Here is a 21,203-nt window from a genome sequence, read left to right on the forward strand (position 1 = left end):
GTGCAGTCACCAGTGCCCTGAACACAAACCAGCCTGCCGAAGCTAGAACCTGCACTCAGGTCAGCCCCGCCTTCCTGGGATTCCCCCGCCTTCCCGGGTTCTCCCGGGGTTTTCCTTCCTGGGTCCTCCTGCCTTCTGGGAATCTCCTACCTGGCCTCAAGGGCAAACGTCCTGTTGTTACTGTTTAGGAACCATTGAACTGGCTCCTTTACAAGTGGATTTTCTTTACCTGAGTGTGACGATTCCGTGCCAGTGAAAAGATGAATATTTTTATCTTTTTAAAAAATTCCTTTTATGCCAGGAACCTCCTGAGGAGCGCTGTTGGGTTCCATTCACAGGTTCTCTGAGCCACTGAGGACCTCGGGATGGTGGCATTTTGTCTCACATATTTGAGTGTGTTGTCAGGAGAGGTTAGTCCTTGGGAAGAAAGACTGGAAGCTGGGAAAGGTGGAGGGTCAGGGAAAGGGAGGAAGACCCTCAACAAGATGGCTGTGACACTGTGCTGGAGCCTGTGCGAGGTCGTGAAGCTGATGGCTCAGATCTGCTGGTCAAAGGGTCACTGGGAGTCATAGTCCACAGCATATGACAACAGAGCGCCAGGGTCCAGCGTCCCCACCAAGGATGGAGAGGCACACTGTTAAAAAGATCTCCTCAAAGGATGGAAAGCTAAGATGTGACTTTGAGAGTGACGGTTCCCCTAACCCCCTCACAAAGTTCCCGTCAGTCGTCACTGTCTCTAAGTGGGGACTCCTAACCGCAGGCTGTCACTCATCCTTGTGCTCCCAGCTGCATCTCGGGGGTCAGGGCCGGTGATGCACCCTAACGCCCCTAGGAGGAGCTGTGACTCTGCTGGGGCCCCTGAGGCTGGTGGGGGAGGGATGAGTCCGGGTGGGGGCAGGGAAGCTGGAGGGACGGGAATGTCCTGGGCCTGGGTTTGTCCCCTTTCTAGCTGGGACGAGCTGGACAACCTAGGGCCCCAAAGTCCACTCCACATCAATTCCCCCACTGTCCCAGTGGTGCCTGGCACCCTCTCCTCACTCTCTCACAGCCGTCCCCCTCAGTGTCAGCGCCTCACCAGGTCCAGCCCCTAAGAGAGTGTGATGTCCCCTGGGCTGAGGCTGCCCCTGCTCCTCTGGGGTCCCCACATCCACAGAAGATGTTTCCTCCAGGGTCAGTGTGAGGTCTCTGAGTTCATGCAGCTGGTGTTAGAGGGGTCCCTGTGAGCCGGGCCCGGGGAGCAGGGCCAGGGTCAAGGGGGCGGCTTCCTGGACCCCAAGAGGGGATGAGAGGACATCTGCCTGGGGAAAAACTGGGTAAAGATGGGAGCTGTTGTGGCTATCCGGTCCCTTCCAACCCCTAGTGACCCAAAGTGACACAACAGAGCTTCCCAGTGGGGCGTCCAGCCTGTGATACTGGTGAGTCAGAACAGCGAGTCCTTCAATCAGCAGCTGACCCTCGGCCTCATGCTCTCTGTGGGCAGCGGTGGCTGTGGTGACTCACTGAGTGGGTTCTGACCACAGAGACCCCACAGGACTGAGCAGAACTGCCCCCATGGTGTCCCTGGGATGGAATCTCTGTGGGAGCAGATGGTCAGGTCTTCTCTCACACGCTGACTCTCGAGGACCTAAACACCCACTTGTCAGTTAGCCGCTGACCCCCAACCATGGCCCTAAGAGGGGGTGCTGGGAGGTAGACAGAGGGAGGAGGGACCATGTGAGGGAGGAGCAGTCAGGGGCATTGATGGAGGGGTCTGTCACCTGCCATCTGTTCACAGTCAGCCCTGCCTGGTGTCCAAACTCACCTCCTGGAGGGGGGGGCGTGCAGCAAGGGAGGAGGGAGGAGGACTGTGGGGGAGGAGCTTCACAGGGACCCCCTCAGTGACAGGAAGCCCAGCACCCCACTTCCTCCATCCAGAGAACACCTGCAGGAGAGAGACGCCAGCCCATCCTGTCGGAGCCACTGTGGACTGTGGACCCCTCTGCTGGGTCCTCTGCTCCCAGGGACAGGTGCTTCCTGGTGCAGGTGCACATCTGGTCCTCCCCCTTCTACGACTTGTACGACTCTCCCATCGGCTTGGTCTTCTCTCCTGCCCCCACGTTCTCCACAGACACTGGAACTAGCCAGACACCAAAGTCCCTGGTCACTGGCATGGGGACCAAGAGGACAATGAAGAGTGAACAGCATCTGGGGCCTGATGCCCTGTACTGGTGTAAACAGGCTCAGAGCTCTTCTTTCACTTCAACAAGAAACTTACAGCAGTGAGTCTGTCCTGAGCTTCTCCCCAGAGTACCCCAACCGCTCTCACTCAGACCCCCACGTGGACGCCCTGCAGCCCGCCGACTCAGCCGCGTACCTGTGAACCCTGCGGAGCCGCCCGAGCCCTGAGCACACACAAAAGGAGGCCCTGTCCTTTCCTGTCTTCTACTCAGAATCATTGCTACATTAGAGTCAGCTGTGTGTGGTGTCTGCTACGTTGTGTGTAGTGTGTGTTTGAGTTCCATGTCCATGTGTTGTGTCTGCGTGAATCATGAGCCATGTATGTTTCATGTGTGCACCTGTGTGTGTGCACGGTGTTGTACGTGCCTGTGAATTGTGTGTATGTATTATGTATGGTGTGTACATAAACACATGTTCATGTATGTGTCTGTAGTTTATAAGTGAGTCACTGTGAACATACATCATATGAATTTGTGATTTTGTGACACGAATGTGTGTTAACATGTGTGCTATATGCAAACACGTGTGTGTGTATTTTTATGTGTCTCTGGGGGTGTTTTAACATGGTATGTAACATGTGCTATATGCTGTGTGCCTGTGTGTGCCGTGTGCATGTGTGTGGCATGTGCATGTGTGTGTGACATGTACATGTCTGTGCTGTGTGCATGCATGTGAAGGGTTGGGTGACTGGAGGCAAGGCAGGGACAGAGCAGCCTGAGGTTTGAGCATCTTGGAAAACAAGGTGTGTTATGGGTACCCGAGCTGTGCTCCACCCACACCCTTCTGTTTGATGCTATGCAGGGCAGAGGGCTGAAGGACGCTGGCCAGGGTCTCTCCCAAGGCCATGGGGAGTCTAAGAAGCTTGCCAGAAGTGACATCATAGCAGAACACACCTATCAGAGGAGAGAGAGTATGGAGCACTGGGGTGCTTACCCTCAGACATCTCACTCTGAGAGAGGGCCCCCACCTGAACATGGTCTCCACGCTTCTCTGCTGGTTGGTCACATGTCTCCTGGGGGCAGGTGAGCCATGGACGCAGCACCTGAGTTCAAGCCCAGGTTGTGGATGGACACAGCTGGGTCCCCAGAGCTCTGTCCTCAGCTTTTGTCCCCTCCACAGGATCAGTGGCTCCTGGAGTCACGCAGACGCCAAGACATCTGATCAAACTACGGGGCCAGAAGATGACAATTAACTGTTCCCCCCAGTCAGGACACAACTCTGTGTCCTGGTACCAGCAGGCTCGGGGCCAGGGCCCCCAGTTCCTCATTCAGTATTACAATGGACAAGAGCAAGACAAAGGCAACATTCTGGAGCGGTTCTCAGGCCAGCAGTTCACTAACCGCAGCTCGGAGCTGAACCTGAGCGCCCTGGAGCTGGGGGACACGGCCACGTTCCTCTGTGCCAGCAGCAAGGACACAGCCCTGCAGGGCCCCCAGCGCCCGGTGCACAAACCTCCCGCCCGGCTCAGGAAGTGACAGGGCGGGGCCCCCAGGCTGAGCTGAGGCTCCAAGACTCCGCAGCTGCTCACGTGTGTGACGGTGTGGTGCTCGCAGACACGGTGCTGCGTAAGCTCGTGTGGTGACCTCTGTCGTAGCTTTCAGAAGTAACGCCAAGTTAGCTCCTCAGGTAACATGCATGAGCGCCGAGGGACTAGCGCCAGGTGAGCACAGGTGTGTGACAGGTGTTAGCGTGCAGGAGTAATGAGCGTGAGCTCTCACAGGTGACGTGCCCTGGGGCTCACAGACAACTGCGGGCAAATGCTTATGGGCCACATGTCCTAGTGTTTACAGGAGTCACATGAGCGAGCCACACAGGAACAGGCATTACTGTTTTCAGGAGTAATGCCGACTGTTATTTGACTGTTAATTTAACTATGGGAACTGTGGGCCCCTAGGGGAGGTCACCCTCCTGCTCTATGGGTGACAAAGAGCCGGCCAGGATGTCTCACTAGGTCCTGATTCACCTGCACCTGGAAAGGCTCAACCCACCCACAGACCTGCCCGTGCGCCACCTCCTTCCAAGGCCAAGTGCACAGGAGCAGAGAGGCCACAGAGCAGACATCCTGATCCCGGCCTATCTCTTTTCCCACCTTCCCAGCCACATCACTCTGGGTCACTTCTGATTTAAGCAGAATGGGAGCTGAAGGCTGACAAAGCTGGACCCTGGGTGAGCTTAAAGTCGCTGAGATGCCTGGGGTGGGGGTGGGGGCGTAGTTTTAACTTTACAGAATCTTCTGATGGTGCAAAGGGGCGCTGGTCATCTTGAAGGTTCCTCAACATTCATCGGACCCAGCAGCGACCAGTTATCCGGGAAGGAACTGTGGGGAAAGCCCTGACTCAGAGGTTTAGAATCAGGGAAGGAGTGTGTCAGCCTAGCGTCCTTTCTCTACAGCTATTTCATCTTTGTGCTGAACCACAATGTGAAAAAGAATGTGGCATCAAGATTGGAGAGAAACTCATCAACAATCTGCATTTTGCAGATGACACAATCTTGCAGCCGAAAGTGAAGAAGACTTGAAGCATTTATGGAAGAAAAACAAAGGCTACAACCTTTGTAAGCATTCTATCTAAACATCAAGAAAACAGTACCCTTCCCACTGGACGGTGGAAAGCGCTGTCAGTCTCCAGGGCACTGTCTTGACTCTTGTTGGCAACTGGTGGGTCAGTATTATCTCCGGACCTTGAGGGCTCCGCAAGTGGGGACAGTGCCTGCTGACTGTCTGATCCCATGTGAGTTGCTCTAGAAGTTACCCAGAGTATTGGCCTGACAAGCTTTCAAGAAATCTAACCCAAGCTCTGTTTAGGGAGAATGAGACTTTATTAAGCAATTTTGCAAAATCAGGTGCCAAAGTCAGACAAAGAAGCAGATTGTGTGGCCCTACACAGGGACTGCGCTTCCCAGCTCACAAGTGCCTCTCCCATTCCTAACCAGCTGAGTAAGACAAGGTGTATTCTTTCTCGAATGCCGCCTAAACTTATCTCTTCTTTTATGACCCCCCTTCCTCTCCTCCCTCCTTCTTCCCTTATCCTTTTGTGCACGCATTCCAGGGCCCTGTAGTCTGATGTGTCAGCTAATAATTTGTTTCTTTTGGGTCAACTCCTGACCTGTTACCTCAGCATTTATTCCCTTAGATCCTGAAAATGAGGCCAGTCTAAAGTTTATTTTTTACTTGAACCAAAAGGCAACATCACAACAGATGAAGGGGAAAAATTGAAGTTATCAACAATTTCATTTTACTAAATACAAGGAGAAAGGATATCAGTTTAAAGGCTAAGGTGCGTCCGATCCAAGCTATGGTATTTTCAATTGCTTCCTATGTATCTGAAAGTTTGACAATGAATAAGGATGACATCAGAATCACCAGCAAAGCCACCACTGTCACCATTTTCACCAAGCATCCTTCAAAATAGAACCAAGTGAATTCTATTTACCTTTATTTCCATCTGTTGTTGTTGTTATGTGCCATTAAGTCGTTTGCGACTCATAGCGACCCTATGTACAACAGCCCTAAACCGTGCTCTATCCTGTGCCAATCGCACTGCCTCTGACACTCCCATCCCGATTACCCCAGTCACTGAATCAATCCATCTCATAGAGGGTCTTCCCCTCTTGCGCCGTCCCTCCACCCTCCCAAGCATGATGTCCCTCTCCAAGGACCTGTCCCTCCTTGCAAGATGCCCAAAGTATGTCAGACAAAGCCCCAGAATCCTTGCCTCCAAGGAGTAGCCTGGTTTAACCTTCTCCAGGATGAATCTGTTTGTTTTCTTGGCAGTCCAAGGTACATTCATTACTCTTCTCCAGCACCACAGCTCGAAGGTGTCAATTCTCCTTCTATCCTCCTTGGTCATTGTCCAACTCTGATGCATAACAAGTAATTGCAAAGACCATGGCCTGTATCAGGCACACCGTAGTCTCCAGAGAGACACCATTGCTCTTGAGTACTTTAGAGAGGTCCCTAACAGCAGACTTTCCCATGGCAATACTAGGAGAGTTATTTAACCTTACAAGGTGTGAGGAGGTGCCTGCAGGTGGGGTGCCAGCTCTTTGAGATAATAGCAGCAGACAGAACAAGCGGCTTTCTGTAGTTGTCCCGGGATAAACACACCTGCAAACAAACTCACTTCTGTGGAGCTGCTCCGGCTCCCGGTGAGCCTGGGCAATGGGGCAGGACTGCCTGGTAGGGCTTTCTCGGCTGAAATGCTTACAGAAGCAGATCTCACATACTTTGACCCGTTGTCAGGAGGGCCAGTCCTCGCAAAAAGGCATTAATTACGCTGAGAAAGTGGAGGATCACAGAAAGAGAGGAGGACCCTCAACGAGGTGAACGGACACGGTGACAATGCGAGCTGGAGAGAGATTGTGAGGCTGGCTCAGGACAGGGCAAGGTGCACATTGTTCATCTGATCTCTGTGAGACTGGACAGCATCTACCAACAGCAGAACTGCCCCGTGGTGTCCCCAGATGCCATCTCTGTGGGAGCGGATGGTCGGGTCTTCTCCAGCACGCTGACTCTGGGGGTCCTAACCACCCCTTTGTCAACTAGCATCTGAGCCCCAGCCACTCCGGACGGGGATGGGAAAGAAGCGACCAGGAGAGGCAGTGAAGGCAGCAAGAACCAGGCTGGATCAGGGAGAAAGCTCAGTTCGTCTTTTGATGTCCTGACTGCTGATGTTAAGAGTGTTGATTGTGGAGCCGAGCAAGCTGTAATTGCTAACAACCTCAATCTCTTCTCCGTCTATCATGGTGCTGCAATTGGCCCAGCGGTGAGAATCCTTGTCTTGATGTTGAGCTTCAATCCATGTTGAAGACTACTGTCCTTGACCTTCTGCAGCAAGTGGTCTTCTTCAGTTTCAGCAAGCAAGGTTGTGCCACCTTGTGCATAACATAGGTTGTTAATGAGTCTTTCTCCAATTCTGATGCCACATTCCTCCTCAGAAAGCCCTGCTTCCCGAATGCTCTGTTTGGCAAAGGATTTTTTTTTTTATAATTTTTTTTTTTACAGAGGTTTTGGATTTCCATTCATTCATTGCTGCAATTTTCTCCCTTCCCACCCCTCCCCACCAGCTCGCTTCCCCCTCCGAAGAGAGAAAAAAAAAGAAAAAAATACCTTCATTAGTATACAATTCCCACGTCCCTTCCCCTCACCCCCCACCCCGAGTACACTTATTCTGGACTGGATTTCAAGTTTTGTCTTTATCTGTATAACGTCAGAGCCTGTCTGTACCCAGAAAGCCACGTGGTGGCGCCGTGGGGACAGTGTCGGATTCACATCTTTACATCGCTGGGAGTCAGGCGGTAGTTGGCCCTCCAGCAGGCTTCTGAGACTGCAATTCCCAAAGGCGGACATTGTCCCTCCTTCTCCCAACGTGCTGCTGGTTTGTTCCAACCACAGGAGAGGCGTGGCCTTTGGGGCAGCAGCACAGTGCTCTGCAGGCGTCGTCATCAGAGCCTGGCTGGGAAGGCATTGTGCTGCCAGCCTCAGGCAGACAGTCTGAATCCACAGCCGCTCTGAGGGAGAACGGCAGGCAGTCTCCTCCCTGCAATTCAGCCTGTGGATCCCTGGGCGGGGCTAAGCCAGGAGTCAGCTTCTACTCAAAGGCCATGAGCTTTAAAGACTTGGGAGGGGCAGAGAGGAGTTCCTGACTGGAGGATGAAGGGCCTGTGGTTCCTTCACCAGGAGAGCCTGGTGGCAGAGACACAAAAACTGAGGGGTAGATGTTGTTTCTGAAGGAGCCGGGAACTGCAGCCCTGGGAGGCCTTGAATTCCCAAGGAGGATTCCAGGTGGGGCATGGGGTTCCCTGGACGCACTTGGGGGACAGATGAGGGACACTAGACCAGTGGGGCAGATGTCTTGGAACTCAGGCAAGAGTTTCTTCCCATAAAGCCTCTTGCTGTTAGGGATCCTGGACCAGGTGGGCAGGAAGTGGAGAAGCAGAATGCCTCCCCCCAAAGAGACGGTGATGTCAGAGCAGTGACATCACAGCCTCCCCTCCAATCAGAGGAGGGGGCAGCTCCAGGACGGATATAAGACTCAGCAGGACTGGGCCCCTCTCGTCCAGTCCACATGCCCAGGGGCCATGGGCCCCATGCTGCTCTACTGGGTGGCCCTCTGTCTCTTGGGGGCAGGTTAGTCCTGGTCACAGCTGGAATCGGCCACCCAAGCATAGCACCATCTGAGCCGCAGGTACCACAGTCCTCAATGTTCACTCTGGTTTCTCTCTCTGCCCCCCTAGGTCCAGTAGGTTCAAGGGTCACCCAGACCCCAAAATACGTGATCAAAGGACAAGGCCAGCAGGTGATACTGAGCTGCTCCCCTGTCTCTGGACACAACACTGTGTACTGGTTCCAGCATGTCCAGGGCCAGAGCCCCAAGTTCCTAGTAGAATATTTCAGTGAAAGAGAGAGAAGCAAAGGCGATTTCCCAGAGCGGTTCTCAGGACGACAGTTCTCCAACTACCACTCGGAGCTGAACCTGAGCGCCCTGGAGCTGGGGGACACAGCCATGTTCCTCTGTGCCAGCAGCAAGTCCACAGCCCTGCAGGGCCCTCACCGACCGGTGCATAAACCTCCTGCCCTGCTCAGGATGTGGCAGGCAGGGACCCCAGACTGGGCTCAGGCTGCAAAGCTGAGGCCTCCTGAACCTCCATCGCTGCTCACGCATGTGACAGGTGTCCGTGCCCACAGACACGGTGCCGAGCGAGCTCCCACAGGTAACACAAGCGCATCCTCTCAGGAGCAGTACAGTAAGTTCCCCTGTAACCTGGTGCGTGCTTACCGAACAGGAACCAGAAAGCTCGTGGTGCAGCGGGTGTTGGTGCCTGCACAGCTGACGCCAGTGAGCTCATAAATGTCACGTGTGTTGGTGGTCACACAAGTAACACCAGGGCTGCACACATGAGAGGCCGGAGTGCTCACAGAAGTTGTGCCCAGGGAGGAAGTGTTAGCACTTACAGATGCCGTTCTGAGTGTGTGCGCGTGTGTAGCGTGTGTTGTGTTTACAGACTTGACGCTGACTACACTCACATATAATGAGCATGTGGGTTGTTTCCAGCTCCTTGCTATTGTGAACACAGCAGCAGTAAACGTGGGTGTGCATATATCTGCTTGGGTGGTGGTTATGGTTTCTATAGGGTATAGTCCCAGAATTGCTGCGTCATGGTATTTCTATTCCTAACTTTCTGAGAAAGCGCCATCCTGTGAGTCTTCATCAGAGGACAGAATCCTGCATGGAGACGAGGCAGTGTGAGGGAAGCTGGTCTTCCCGGCAGCCGTCAGACAGCATCCTTCCATCTCTTGTATCGCTGGGTATCTGACCACTGCCAGCTGATCCAGGCCTGAGCCGTGTGAGCCCCAGTGCTAACCCTCCCTGAGGAGAAGTGACATGTGTGGTGTAGCCAGGAGGGTGGAGAGAGTGCGGTAGACAGATGCCAGACCTCGGGATTGACTTCAGAATCTGGATTCTGTGTTGTGGGTGCTTTACAGTGAAAGTGTCCCCTGTTGGGGCGATGGGTGAAGAAGAAGATTCCCTTAGACATGGGATGTCAGGCTCTGTGTCCAGCCAGCTGGGATGTGGATAAGGATCCGTGCACGCGTTGTTTATAAAAGGGAATTCTTGTTGTAAGGCGCTGTCAAGGCCACTGGGACTCTCAGAGACCCTGGGCACAGCAGACTGAAGCCTGGCCTGGCCACCACCCTCCTCACCACCTTTGCCATGCTCAAACTCACTGTGCAGCCTCTGCCTCAGTCCATCTGGTTGAGGGTCTTCCTCTCTCTGGCGGACACTCTAACCTGCATGATGCTGTTTCCCAAGCACTGGTCCCTCCTGACAACATGCCCGGAGTCTGTGGGGCAGTCTCAGCACTATTGCTCTAAAGGTTCCCCTCATCGCACTTTTCCCAGGACAGAGCCGTTTGCTCCTACGGCCCTCGCAGCTCTGGTCCATATTCCACCAACACCACAGCCGAAAGGCCTAAGTTCCTCCATGGTCTTCCTCATTCACTGTCCAACTTTCACATGTGAGTGAAGCCGCTGAAAGGAGTTTCTAAATACTCGGCTCAGTCACCAGTGCGCTCACTCACTCAGTCAGCACTGTGGTCACATGCTCCCTGGGCTGGGGGACTGAGGACTGTGATGTCACTTATCACATGAGGAACAAGGTGCTCTGATCCTTAGCACAGGGGCCCTGACACAGCCCCCTCCATCCTGCCCGACCCACGATGGTCTCTAGGCTCCTCTGCTGGGTGGCCCTCTGCCTCCTGGGCACAGGTGAGTCCCTGGAGCTCCGTGTGTATGTGTGTATGTGTGTATGTGTGTGTACATGTGTACAAATGTGGGTGCCTGAGCAACGTGTGCGTATTCACGTGAGTATGAGATGTATGTCAGGATGTGTGTGTGCCCGATATGCTGTATGTGATGCATGTAGTGTGTGCATACCTGTGTGATGTGTGTATGGTCTGTATATGTATGCAGTCTGTGTGCGTGTGTGTATACACGTGGTGTGTTTACTGATCTGTCCTTGTGGTCTCATTGTTCCCATTTTGTTCTTGGCAGGTCACACAGGTGCCGGCGTCATCCAGACCCCAAGGCACATGGTCACAATGAGTGGACAGGCTGTAGTGTTCAGATGTGATCCAATTTCTGGTCATGCTACCCTGTACTGGTACCGACAGGCCCCAGGGCAGGGCCTTGAGTTTTTGATGTATTTCCAAAACAAGGAAGCAGCTGACACGTCGGGGATGCCCAAGGCTCGCTTCTCAGCGGAGAGACCTGAAGGGGCCACCTCCACACTAAGCATCCAGCCCGCAGAGCCGGGGGACTCAGCCGTGTACCTGTGTGCCAGCAGCTTAGCCACAGAAGAGCACAGCCTGTTCCTTCCTGTGCACAAACCACGTCGCCTCTCTCCTCCCTCCTGGAGCCGAGAACAGAGGCCGCTCAGCCCTCAGTTCCAGGGGGAGAAGCAGAGGAGGTGAGCTGTCCTCCGGGTACGAGACAGCCATGGACTATCCCCTGTAGCTCTGGATAAGAGAAAGCCCACGGACTCTCTCCTGTAGCTCTGGCTATCTCCTGTACCTGTGGACATTGGGTGTTGGGGAGACCAGTCCATAGGCTGACTCCTGGGGCGGTAGATGCTCGTGGACATAGACCATCGAATGGTAACAGAACACCTGTCCAGGCCTCTGTGGGTCTACATTTGCTGGGATTACCATGGCAATTGTGTGTGTGTGTCTGATCTGAAAGGTGGAGTGGAGCGTTTTATTTCCTGTGTTTCCTGTCTATTTGGATGGGTCACTGTGTCCTGTTAAGCACCATCCTACTCCTCTCCACTTATGGGGGTGGTTCTAAGGGAGGTAACCCCATTAACACTGCTGTTGTCACATGCACCATCGTTGGATGAGGGTGAGATACTTCACATGGAATCAAGGGCACAGAAGGTGCTGCGGGTGGGTTCTCTGCAGGAGCAGAACCAGTGCAGCAGAGATATCATTGTCCAGAGAGATTTGCTTCAAGACATGGTCACACAGCTGTGGAGGCAGACTTGTCCAAACCCGTGGGCCCAATGTCAGCCTGGAGGCTTCTACTGACTCCATGATAATGACTCCAAATCTGAAGGTCAGGAGAGGGCTGAGGGCTTCTCCAGGACCCAGAGGTCACTCCCATATGGACACAGGATTCTGGGAGAAATTGTGAGCGTCTCCAGAACACACACATGTACTGGACGCAGGCTACACCACCACCGACTCTCCCCTTCTGACTTGATTGATTGCAGAATGTCTGCCAAGGCACTGAGAGGCCTGGCACTGTCAATCTGATGTGTAACACCCATACGGTGTCCCATTGGGACAAGAGGAATTGGGTTCTGGGCATTGATAATAAAACTTCCAGAACATTCTGGAATATGCACCTTGCTGTTTGTGTCCCTGAGTGGCACACAAGTTTGGGCTCAATCAGTAAGTGGGAAGTCGTGGTGTGAACCCAACCCTGGAAGCCCACGGGAAGGTCGGCAGATGACTTCTGCAGAGCCCTGCTCGACGCTACCTATGCTTCTGCGTCTTGACTCTACAGGGTTCCCCAGCACCTGCCAGCACAGACCAGACCTCCACCCACGGCCGTGGGGTCAGAACCGTCCCATAGCTGGCCCTCCGGCGGGTTCTCGGAGCTGACCGTCCAGCGGGTTCTCGGAGCTGACCCTCCAGCGGGTTCTCGGAGCTGACCCTCCAGCGGGTTGTCGGAGGCCGTCCATCACACAGGAGATTGTCCTTCTATCTCCAGAAGCGTAACTGATGGATTCACGTCATGCACCTTTGGGTTGTCAGCAGACTCCCTAACGAGTCGGCCACCAGAGAGCCTCCATGTGCACAGAGGGTGATAAACAAGGATGATACTTAGCCTAGTGACCGCCAGATGGCACTGGTGACCCTGGCAGCTGGGAGCAGGTGAGCTGTGAGACCACCTTGAAATCACTGCCCTGGTTCCACGTGGTGCTGGTTCTGAGTCCTTGCCATCTTCACGGGGCTTCAGTATGTCCATGTCTCCTGCAGGGCCTCGGTCTGGGCAAACCATGATGACTGGTCAACCTTCTGTCCTCTCATTTGTATTATCTCCCTAAGCCGTGTTCAGTCAGGGGGCAAAGGGCCAAGGGAAGCACCTCCTGCAGCCACAGCCAGATGAATGTGGGGGACAAGCAACAAAACCCAGAGGGGGGTCCCACTGTCCAGTCTTCTGGGAGATGATGGAGCCACAGTCCTCTCTAGATGGAGAGGGACCCCACAGTCCAGTCTTCTGGGAGATGATGGAGAGGGGCCCCACAGTCCAGTCTTCGGGGAGATGACAGAGCTGCAGTCTTCTCTGAGTGTCTCACTCCTTCTACCTGTGGGGAGCACAGTGGTAAGAGGTACTGCAGACAGGGCACGAGAATGAGAGGGGAGGGGACAGCGACAGCCATAGATAGAAACAATGACAGCAGACAGTGATGTCACAGGACAGTGTCCCAATCAGGAATATGGGGTCATCGACCCCAGCACTATTCCCCCAGAGGCTTCGACAGTGATGCTGTCTTGCCCAGTGGCCATGGGTCCCTGGCTGTGCTGCTGGGCACTGCTCTGCCTCCTGGGGACAGGGACAGGTGAGTTCTGTGGGTGTTGGGTCCCTGCACTCAGAGCTGGCTTCTCCCCAGGGGTGCAACTTCAGCCCCCCAGCTCCATTCTCATCTCATCTTTCCCCTGCAGGGTCAGCGGATTCCAGAGTCACCCAGATCCCAAGACACCTGATCAAACAGAGGGGACAGAAGGTGGCAATGGCTTGTTCCCCCATAGCTGGGCACCTCTACGTGTCCTGGTACCAGCAGGCCCAGGGCCAGGGCCCCCAGTTCCTCTTTCGATATTACAGGGGAGAGCAACAAGAGAAAGGCGACGTCCCAGACCGATTCTCGGGCCAACAGTTCTCTGACTTCCGCTCGGAGCTGAACCTGAGCGCTGTGGAGCTGGGGGACACGGCCACGTTCCTCTGTGCCAGCAGCAAGGACACAGCCCTGCACAGGCTCTACCCTGCTGCACACAAACCACCTGCCGGCTCATGAAGAGGCGGGGTGGCCCCAGGCTGAGCTCAGGCTGCAGAGCTGAGGGCTCCCCAAGGGGCAGCTGCTGAAGTGTGTAATGGGGGAGTGTTAGGAGCGAATTCACGCAGGTAACACGTTGGTGCTCACAGAGCAGCAGTGGGTGAGTCCACACGTGCAGGCGTCAGCATTTCCCCAGTGGTGTGAGCGAGCTCACAGAGGTAGCGTGCGGGAGGGCTTGCGGAGAGATGCTGAGTGTGATGTGTGTGAATGCTCACAGGACAGACGAGTGAGCCGACAGGTGACACATGCTAGTGTGCACACGGTGATGCCAGGTGAGTTCCTGCATGCCCTGTGAGTCACTGTGTCCTCAGATCGCTGAGTGAACCACACAGGTAACACGCCACCCTGTTTACAGGAGTCAGGCAGACTGAGTGCTGATTGACTGTATCAGGGACTGTGGTCCTCAGAGGCGAGGCCCTTCTGCTCGTGACATTAACAAATAGCAGAGCACGGAGTCTCAATAGGCCACGTTCTTCAGCCCCTGGGAGCCCCCTGGCCGACCCTGAAGACCCACCTGTGTGTCGACTTCTCTCCAGGCTCGGGGGAACAGGAGCAGGAATGTAGGTCCTAGGTCGTGCGTCACTTTGACCAGCACATCACACTGTCTCCACCCCCAGGCCACACCACTCAGCCTCACCTCTTCTGAGGCACATTGGGCCTTGGGCATCAGCCTGGTTGGATTAGAATGAGCTCAAGGTGTCTGATCATCGGGGATACACGAGGTTGAGTGGCATTGGGCTAATGCTGGTCAGAGGCCTTGCTCCTCTTTGCGGTCAAAGTGCAGTGTCCTCCTGAGGGACACACAGACAGCGAGACCATAGGATCGTGACAGGAATCCTCAGCGACCGTGCAGCCATGTGGCATGAGCGGGGAAGGAGAAGCTGTCCGTGGAGACACAGTCTGGAGGATGGTGAAGGGGTTGATCCAGGCTGTGAGCTTCTGCGTAGGCAAGTCCAGTGCCCAGCATGTCACGGCATGGTCACCTGCTGCTGGGACGAGTGGCTGATGAGACAGTGATGTCGCTTGTCTCTTGGGAAAGGGACTTCCCTCCTTCACCCATGAACACGAAGGCCCTGATCCAACAAATCCCGCCCATCCCAAGTCACCGTGGGCTTCGGGCACCTGTGCTGGGTGATCTCTGCCTCCTGGAGGCAGGCGAGTACCTGGACACCTGGGAGTTTTGGTCTGTGTGTGCATATATGAGAGTTGTGTGTGTGAGGTAGGTAAGTTGTGTGTCTGTTTGGTGTGTGAGTGCGTGTATTGGGGGATATGTATCTGTCTGTGGTGTGTATGTGTGACTGTGTGTCTGTTATTGTAAGGTGTGTGAGTCATGGGCCAGGCTGGAGGCTGCTCCTGACCCTGGGGGGTTGTGCAGGTTGATGAACCCAAGATCTGCACGCGAGTGTGTGTGTGTGTGTGTGTGTGTGTGTGTGTGGACACGCGCGCGTGCACGTGTGTGTGGTCATTCCTACCCGCAAAGGTGCTAGAGGCCCTCAGGCCCCAGGCGATGTCCTCAGACATGAGCTCAGTCCGCGTGGACACACCTGAGGAGCCCTCTTGCACGCCGAAGACCTAGGCCTGGGGTCCTGCAGTGCTGTCTGCAGATGCTGGCTGATGGGCAGGAGGTAAGTGGACGTCAGGCTAACTCCTTCAGCATGGTGGCCACAGACATTAAGTGGACGGAAATCATTAGGTGCTTACAGAAATGCCGGCCAGCCTGCTGCCCAGCTGTGTTTATCGGGGGTTATTTACTGGAACTACCCTGATGCTCTCATGTGTGTGATGGGCGGAGGCACACTTTTTGCACATCTTCAGTAAGGCTTCACACTCTGGGGGTTCTCCGATTCTGGACTAGGCATTGTTTCCTGCTTTCCCTTTTCTTCCTTCCAGAGCATGTCTAAGGGAGAGAATTCCAGTTACACTGTCAGATACAGCATAGGAGTCAAGGAGAAGTGGGGTGGGCTGCAAAGCGGGGAATTGGTAGAGTCACAATTCAGGTCGGATTCTCTAGAGGCGTGAAACCAGGGAAGCTGATGGAGAACCCACCGTGGCCGGCAAGTCCCCAATCTGTTGGTTGTCAGCTTAGGGGTTTCTTGTCCTGATGCACAAAGTCAACAAACACTTGAACTTCAATGCAGGCAGGAGGTTGCCGTCTTCTGTGAGAACCAGAGCCAGCATCACTGCACGAGGAGGGTTGACAGAGTAGCATCAGTGCGTGGTGGATGGAGTCCACACCCCCCAGGACGCGCCCCTCTGGGCTGATTGATAGCTCACACCAGCCCTCTAAGTGGAGGAGACCATATGTAACCATCAAATCACTGAGGATAACCGGCCAGCTGAGACGGTATGAACAGTAACACCATGCAGGCTTAGGGCAGGTGTTGGTGTAGGACTCAGTGACATTCCTGGTAAAACTTCCAGAATATTCTGAAATATACACACTGCTGCCTATGCAGCGGTCTCCAGAACGCACACAAGTCTGTGATCACCTGGTAATGAAAGGCTGCAAGTTCAAATCCATGCTACTGAGCCTCTGATCCAAGGCCAAGCTCGCCTCCTGGAGATTACAGTCAATCAGGTTCTGTGGACCCCAACTCTGCTCTGTAATGTGAGATTCCTTGGAGTGAAACCCAAGACAAGGGCTTGGCTCTCTCTTTTAGTGATGCAGCTCTTCTAATGGGGCAAGGAGCTGCTGATACCACTGAGAGTTCCTCCACTCTCAGACACAGGAGGGCTCACTCCTCAAGTCAATGACTGTGAACAGAACCACTTGGCCTAGGAGCCCAGGAGGGACAGGACCAATCTTGGGCTGTTAACTGAGAGGCTAAACCACTAACTGCTTTGTGAGAAGACATTGAGACAGTCAGCTTCCAGAAAGACACACGTTTGTTGTGAGATGTCTTCCACTTCACTTTGATTTATGACACTCAGAGAAGGAGGCACCCTAGTCAAGTGTGGTAATACCCTACTCAAAAGCTCATTCTCCAGGAAACCCCTTCTAAGTTTCCCAGCGAGGACTTCCAACCATACTTTTTCCCATCCCAGATGCCATGTGGAATCTGAACGCTGACCTTCAGGTTGGTTCTTGTTTTGCTCTTTGGCCATCACAGGCCTGACCTGAAGAGCATGTAGAACTTGCCTCAGTGGAAATTTCATAACCCAAAGGCCATCTACGCTCAGTTCCAGCAGAGGCCTGGGGTCAGGGCTGGACAGTGCACCTCTGTGACCATCGGCAGGCACGGAGGCTGATGAGGGATTGTGGGACAGGAGGTCCAGGGAACGGGAATGCCGTGGTCTTGGGCTTGCTGCTTTTAGCTGGGTGGAGCCTGTGGACACCCCAGGACACTGAAGTCCACTCCACACCAAGTCCCCCACGGCCCCTTTGCTTCCAGGACCTCTCCTGTCAGGACCAGAGCCATAGCAGCCCCAGCCCTCAAGGTGATGAGATGCTCCTGGGCTGGGGCTGCCCCTGCTCCTCCTGGGTCCCCACATCCATGTGAGAGCTTCCTCCCAGGTCAGTACGAGGTCTCTGCGTTTACCCAGCCTGTGTTCCAGGGGCCTGCCCTGTGAGCTGAGACCAGGAAGCAGGGTCTGGGGTAGGGGGTGAAGGCGTTTGCCTGAGGGGACACTGGGGGAGGGGAAAGGTGCACTGTTATTTCCATGACTGTCCAGTCCACTCTAACCCCTAGTGACCCACATGACACAGGGGAGCTTCCCGATGGGGTGTTCTGGGCTGTGGCCTTTGTGGGAGAAGATGACCGGGTCACTCTCTCATGAAGCCACTGTAAGCTGCCAACCCTTCAGTGAGTCACTGACCCCTGACCACAGAGATCCCACAGGACCGAGCAGAACCGTCCCATCATATCCCTGGGATGTAATCTCTGTGGGAGCACATGGCCAGGTCTCCAGCATGCTGACTCTGGGGGATCATAACCACCCATTTGTCAGTTAGCCGCTGACCCCCAACCACGGCCCTGAGAGGGGGTGCTGGGAGGTAGACAGAGGGAGAAGGGACCAGAGAGTCCACATGAAGGCAAAGCAGTCAGGGGAACAGATGTGTTCTGTCTCCACACCTGCCTGTCCACAGTCAGCTCTGCCTGGTGTCCAAACTCACCTTCTGGGGGGCCGTGAGGCAAGGGAAGGAGGAGGGCTGTGGGGCAAGAGCTTCACAGGGGCCCCCTCAGTGACAGGAAGCCCAGCACCCCACTTCCTCCATCCAGAGAACAGTCTCAGGAGAGAGAGTCAGCCCATCCTGTCAGAGCCACTGTGGACTGTGGGCCCCTTTGCTGGGTCCTCTGCTCCTGGGGACAGGTGCTTCCTGGTGCAGGTGGACATCTGGTCCTTCCCCTTAGCTTCCCCTTAGCTCTCCCCTAAACCTCCTTGCAGGACTCTCCCATGGGCTTGGTCTTCTCTCCTGCACCCACTTTCTCCCAGCCCTGGTCACTGGCGTGGAGAACAAGAGGACACTGAAGTGTGACCAGCGTCTGGGACATGATGTCATGAACTGGTATAAACAGGCCCCCTGGAAGGCTCCAGAGCTCACATTTTATTTCAGCTACAAGCAGTTCTCTGTCAACGAGTCTGTCCTGAGCCACTTCTCCCCGGAGTCCCTGGACAGCTCTCGCCTGGACCTCCACGTGGACGCCCTGTAGCCTGGTCACTCGACCCTGTGCCTGTGTGCCAGCAGCAAAGACCCAGCTCTGCAGAGCCGCCTGAGCCCTGAGCACAAGCCACACAGCAGGAAACTGGGGTGCTGGTTCCCCCAGGATACAGGAACCTTCCTGGGCCTCCTCAGCTCTCCAGAGGCTCAGGACAACACAGCCATGGGAGAGGGACACTGAGAGTGTCGGAGGGAGGCGCACACAGCTCTCTCTCTCTCTCTCTCTCTCTCTCACACACACACACACACACACACACACACACACACACACACAGTCCCCCTCTGCCTGGTGCTTTGTGGACCCAGACACAGGAAAGGGTGGTACTAAGTGGCTGGCCCCGCCTTTCTAGAAGGACGACTTCAGGGGTGACGGTTACTGAGAAAGGGACTGTGGGGAAGGTGGGTGGGCCAGGGGCCGCCTGTGTGTAGGGGCTGTCTGTGTCCAGGGGCTGTGGTTGTTGGGGCTGTGGAGTCAGTTTCATCTCCTTGATGCCACAAACAACAGGAGACACGCTCTGTCTGCAGACACATTCACAGTCACATCGGTGCCTGAGCCCATGCTGTGTGCTGTGTGCTCCGTGTCTACCCCGTGCTGTGCTGCGTGCCACATGCACTTAGATGCCGTGTGTGTGAGGTGCTGCACGTGTTTTGCATGAATCATGCATGTAGGTTGTGTTTGTGTTGTGTGGCAGGTGCACGTATGCTGTGTGTGGTGTCATGTGTATTGTATTCGCATACTCGGGTGTTAATTTGTGTTGTGTGTTGTAAATATGCATCTAGTGTGCATTTACATCAGGCAAAATCATGCTTGGAGCATGTGTGTTGTATATGTTTAGTGGGGATGTGTTTTATCACGGTGTGTGAACACAGGCTACGAGCTGTATGTACATTACATGTGTTGTGTGTGTTGACTGTGTGTGTGGTGTGTGTGTGTGTAGTGTGTGTTACTTATGCCATGTGCTTGCATGCACATAGTACACGTGTGTGACCAGAGGCAGGGCAGGCACAGAGCAGGCTGAGGTGTTAATATCTTGGAAAAACAAAGTGTGCTGTGGGTCCCCGGGCTGTGCTCCACCCAGACCCACCTTCTATCTGGTGGTGTACAGGGCAGAGGGCCTGAAGACGCTGACCAGGGTCTCACCCAAGGACGCAGGGGACTGGATGGCCTGAGTGACGTCATAGCAGAGGCATTACAGAATGCTCCTATCAGAGGAGAGAGGGTACAGAGCATTGGGGTGCTTATCCTCAGACACCTCACTCTGAGAGAGAGCCCCCACATGAACATGGTCTCCAGGCTCCTCTGCTGGGTGGTCGCATGCCTCCTGGGGGCAGGTGAGCCCTGGACGCAGCACCTGAGTTCAAGCCCAGGTTGAGGATGGATGTAACCAGGTCCCCAGAGCTCTGTCCTCAGCTTCTGTCTCCTCCACAGGTTCAGTGGCTCCTGGAGTCACACAGAGCCCAAGACATCTGATCAGACTACGGGGACAGAAGGTGACAATGCACTGCTCCCCTATCTCTGGGCACATCTACGTGTACTGGTACCAGCAGGCCCATGGTCAGGGTCCCCAGTTCCTCTTTCGATATTACAGTGGGGATGAACAAGAGAAAGGTGACATCTCAGACCGGTTCTCAGGCCGACAGTTCGCTAACTACAGCTCGGAGCTGAACCTGAGCGCCCTGGAGCCGGGGGACACAGCCACGTTCCTCTGTGCCAGCAGCAAGGCCACAGCCCTGCAGGGCCCCCAGCGCCCGGTGCACAAACCTCCTGCCCGGCTCAGGAAGTGACAGGCAGGGAACACTGGAGGGTCCCTGAGCACCACCTACTAGTGTGTGACACTTACGCAGCTGTAACGACACACACAAACGTACCTTCTCGGTTCTGCTCCACGTGAGGACCCAGCAGTCTCCTCAGCCCATGGCTGTGCATCACCACATGCTAAATGCTTCGTTGGCAGGACGTTATCGAACGGCTCCACCACACACTTGGCAGCTGGGGGTGTTGGTAAAACACTAACGGTACCGTGAGGCTCTTAGGAAGACAGCAGCGTGCTGCAGACGAGGACGCTGGACACTGCAGTGCAGTTTGGGCCCGTTATTCAGAGTCTGGGATGGCCAAGCAGAAGGGCAGTGCCACTGTCTCCTCAGCTCCTGACCTCCCAGCAGGGTCACCCACTGATGTCCCTGGTCTCACTGACCCCCTCAGAGCCACACCCCTGCGGGTCCCTGCGAAGGAGATCTTACTGGGTGAAGGAGACAGTCAGGGAGAGAGGAGAGCTCAGGAGATGGGCTGAGGCAGTGACTGCAGCAATGGTCTCAAGCAGAGCAGAGGCGGTGAGTGTGGGACAGGACCAGCCGGTGACTGTGTCCTACATGGAGTCACTGTCACATGAACTGACTTGAAAGCTCCCAAGCACAACAACTGAGCAATTATGTGATGCCTCCCAAAATGATGTTCTGAAGAGAGTGAGGTTGTTGCCTCCTCCCGAATCTGGGGTGTCGAGTGGACCCCGAACTCCCCAGCATTCCCACTGGAAGCCACGTGCTTGACTCCATACTGGGAGGCGTTTCTGTTCCGGGAGAGGCTTGTGTGGAAGGGCGCACGCTTCCTATCGAGCCGCTGAGCTGAATGCAGCCCCCTCAGTGCTCACAGATTTGTTGTTGTTGAGTCGAGTCGGAACTGACCCACAGCTGACCCGCCAGCAGCCTTTCAG

The 21,203-nt window shown here is 54.8% G+C and overlaps 1 protein-coding gene and 3 gene segments (V, D, J or C); all 4 read left to right on the top strand.

Moving 5' to 3' along the window:
* Positions 1-3,190: 3,190 nt before the first annotated feature.
* LOC102863634 lies at positions 3,191-3,692 on the top strand. The segment is given in 2 exon segments: positions 3,191-3,239; positions 3,337-3,692. Coding segments are annotated over 2 exon segments (405 nt in total).
* A 4,603-nt stretch (positions 3,693-8,295) lies between these two features.
* Positions 8,296-11,187, top strand: LOC102864040. Its single transcript, XM_006887240.1, has 3 exons — positions 8,296-8,344; positions 8,452-9,053; positions 10,888-11,187. Exons 1-3 carry the CDS (start codon positions 8,296-8,298, stop codon positions 11,185-11,187), a joined length of 951 nt encoding a protein of 316 aa, XP_006887302.1.
* A 2,098-nt stretch (positions 11,188-13,285) lies between these two features.
* On the top strand, positions 13,286-13,793 carry LOC102864450. The segment is given in 2 exon segments: positions 13,286-13,340; positions 13,450-13,793. Coding segments are annotated over 2 exon segments (399 nt in total).
* A 5,982-nt stretch (positions 13,794-19,775) lies between these two features.
* On the top strand, positions 19,776-20,277 carry LOC102864860. The segment is given in 2 exon segments: positions 19,776-19,824; positions 19,922-20,277. Coding segments are annotated over 2 exon segments (405 nt in total).
* The last annotated feature ends 926 nt before the right edge of the window (positions 20,278-21,203 follow it).

Source organism: Elephantulus edwardii, unplaced genomic scaffold (genome assembly GCF_000299155.1).
Source record: "Elephantulus edwardii isolate Elephantulus edwardi_28Jun2011 unplaced genomic scaffold, EleEdw1.0 scaffold00055, whole genome shotgun sequence".
Lineage (NCBI taxonomy): Eukaryota > Metazoa > Chordata > Mammalia > Macroscelidea > Macroscelididae > Elephantulus > Elephantulus edwardii.

Bases quoted from the DNA above. Each gene is read 5' to 3' on its own strand.
- LOC102864040 (XM_006887240.1), top strand. From the start codon at position 8,296: ATGGGCCCCATGCTGCTCTACTGGGTGGCCCTCTGTCTCTTGGGGGCA. The intron at 8,345-8,451 runs GTTAGTCCTGGT...CTGCCCCCCTAG, and splicing joins CCTCTGTCTCTTGGGGGCAG to GTCCAGTAGGTTCAAGGGTC. The intron at 9,054-10,887 runs GTGAGCTCATAA...TGGTACCGACAG, and splicing joins TGCCTGCACAGCTGACGCCA to GCCCCAGGGCAGGGCCTTGA.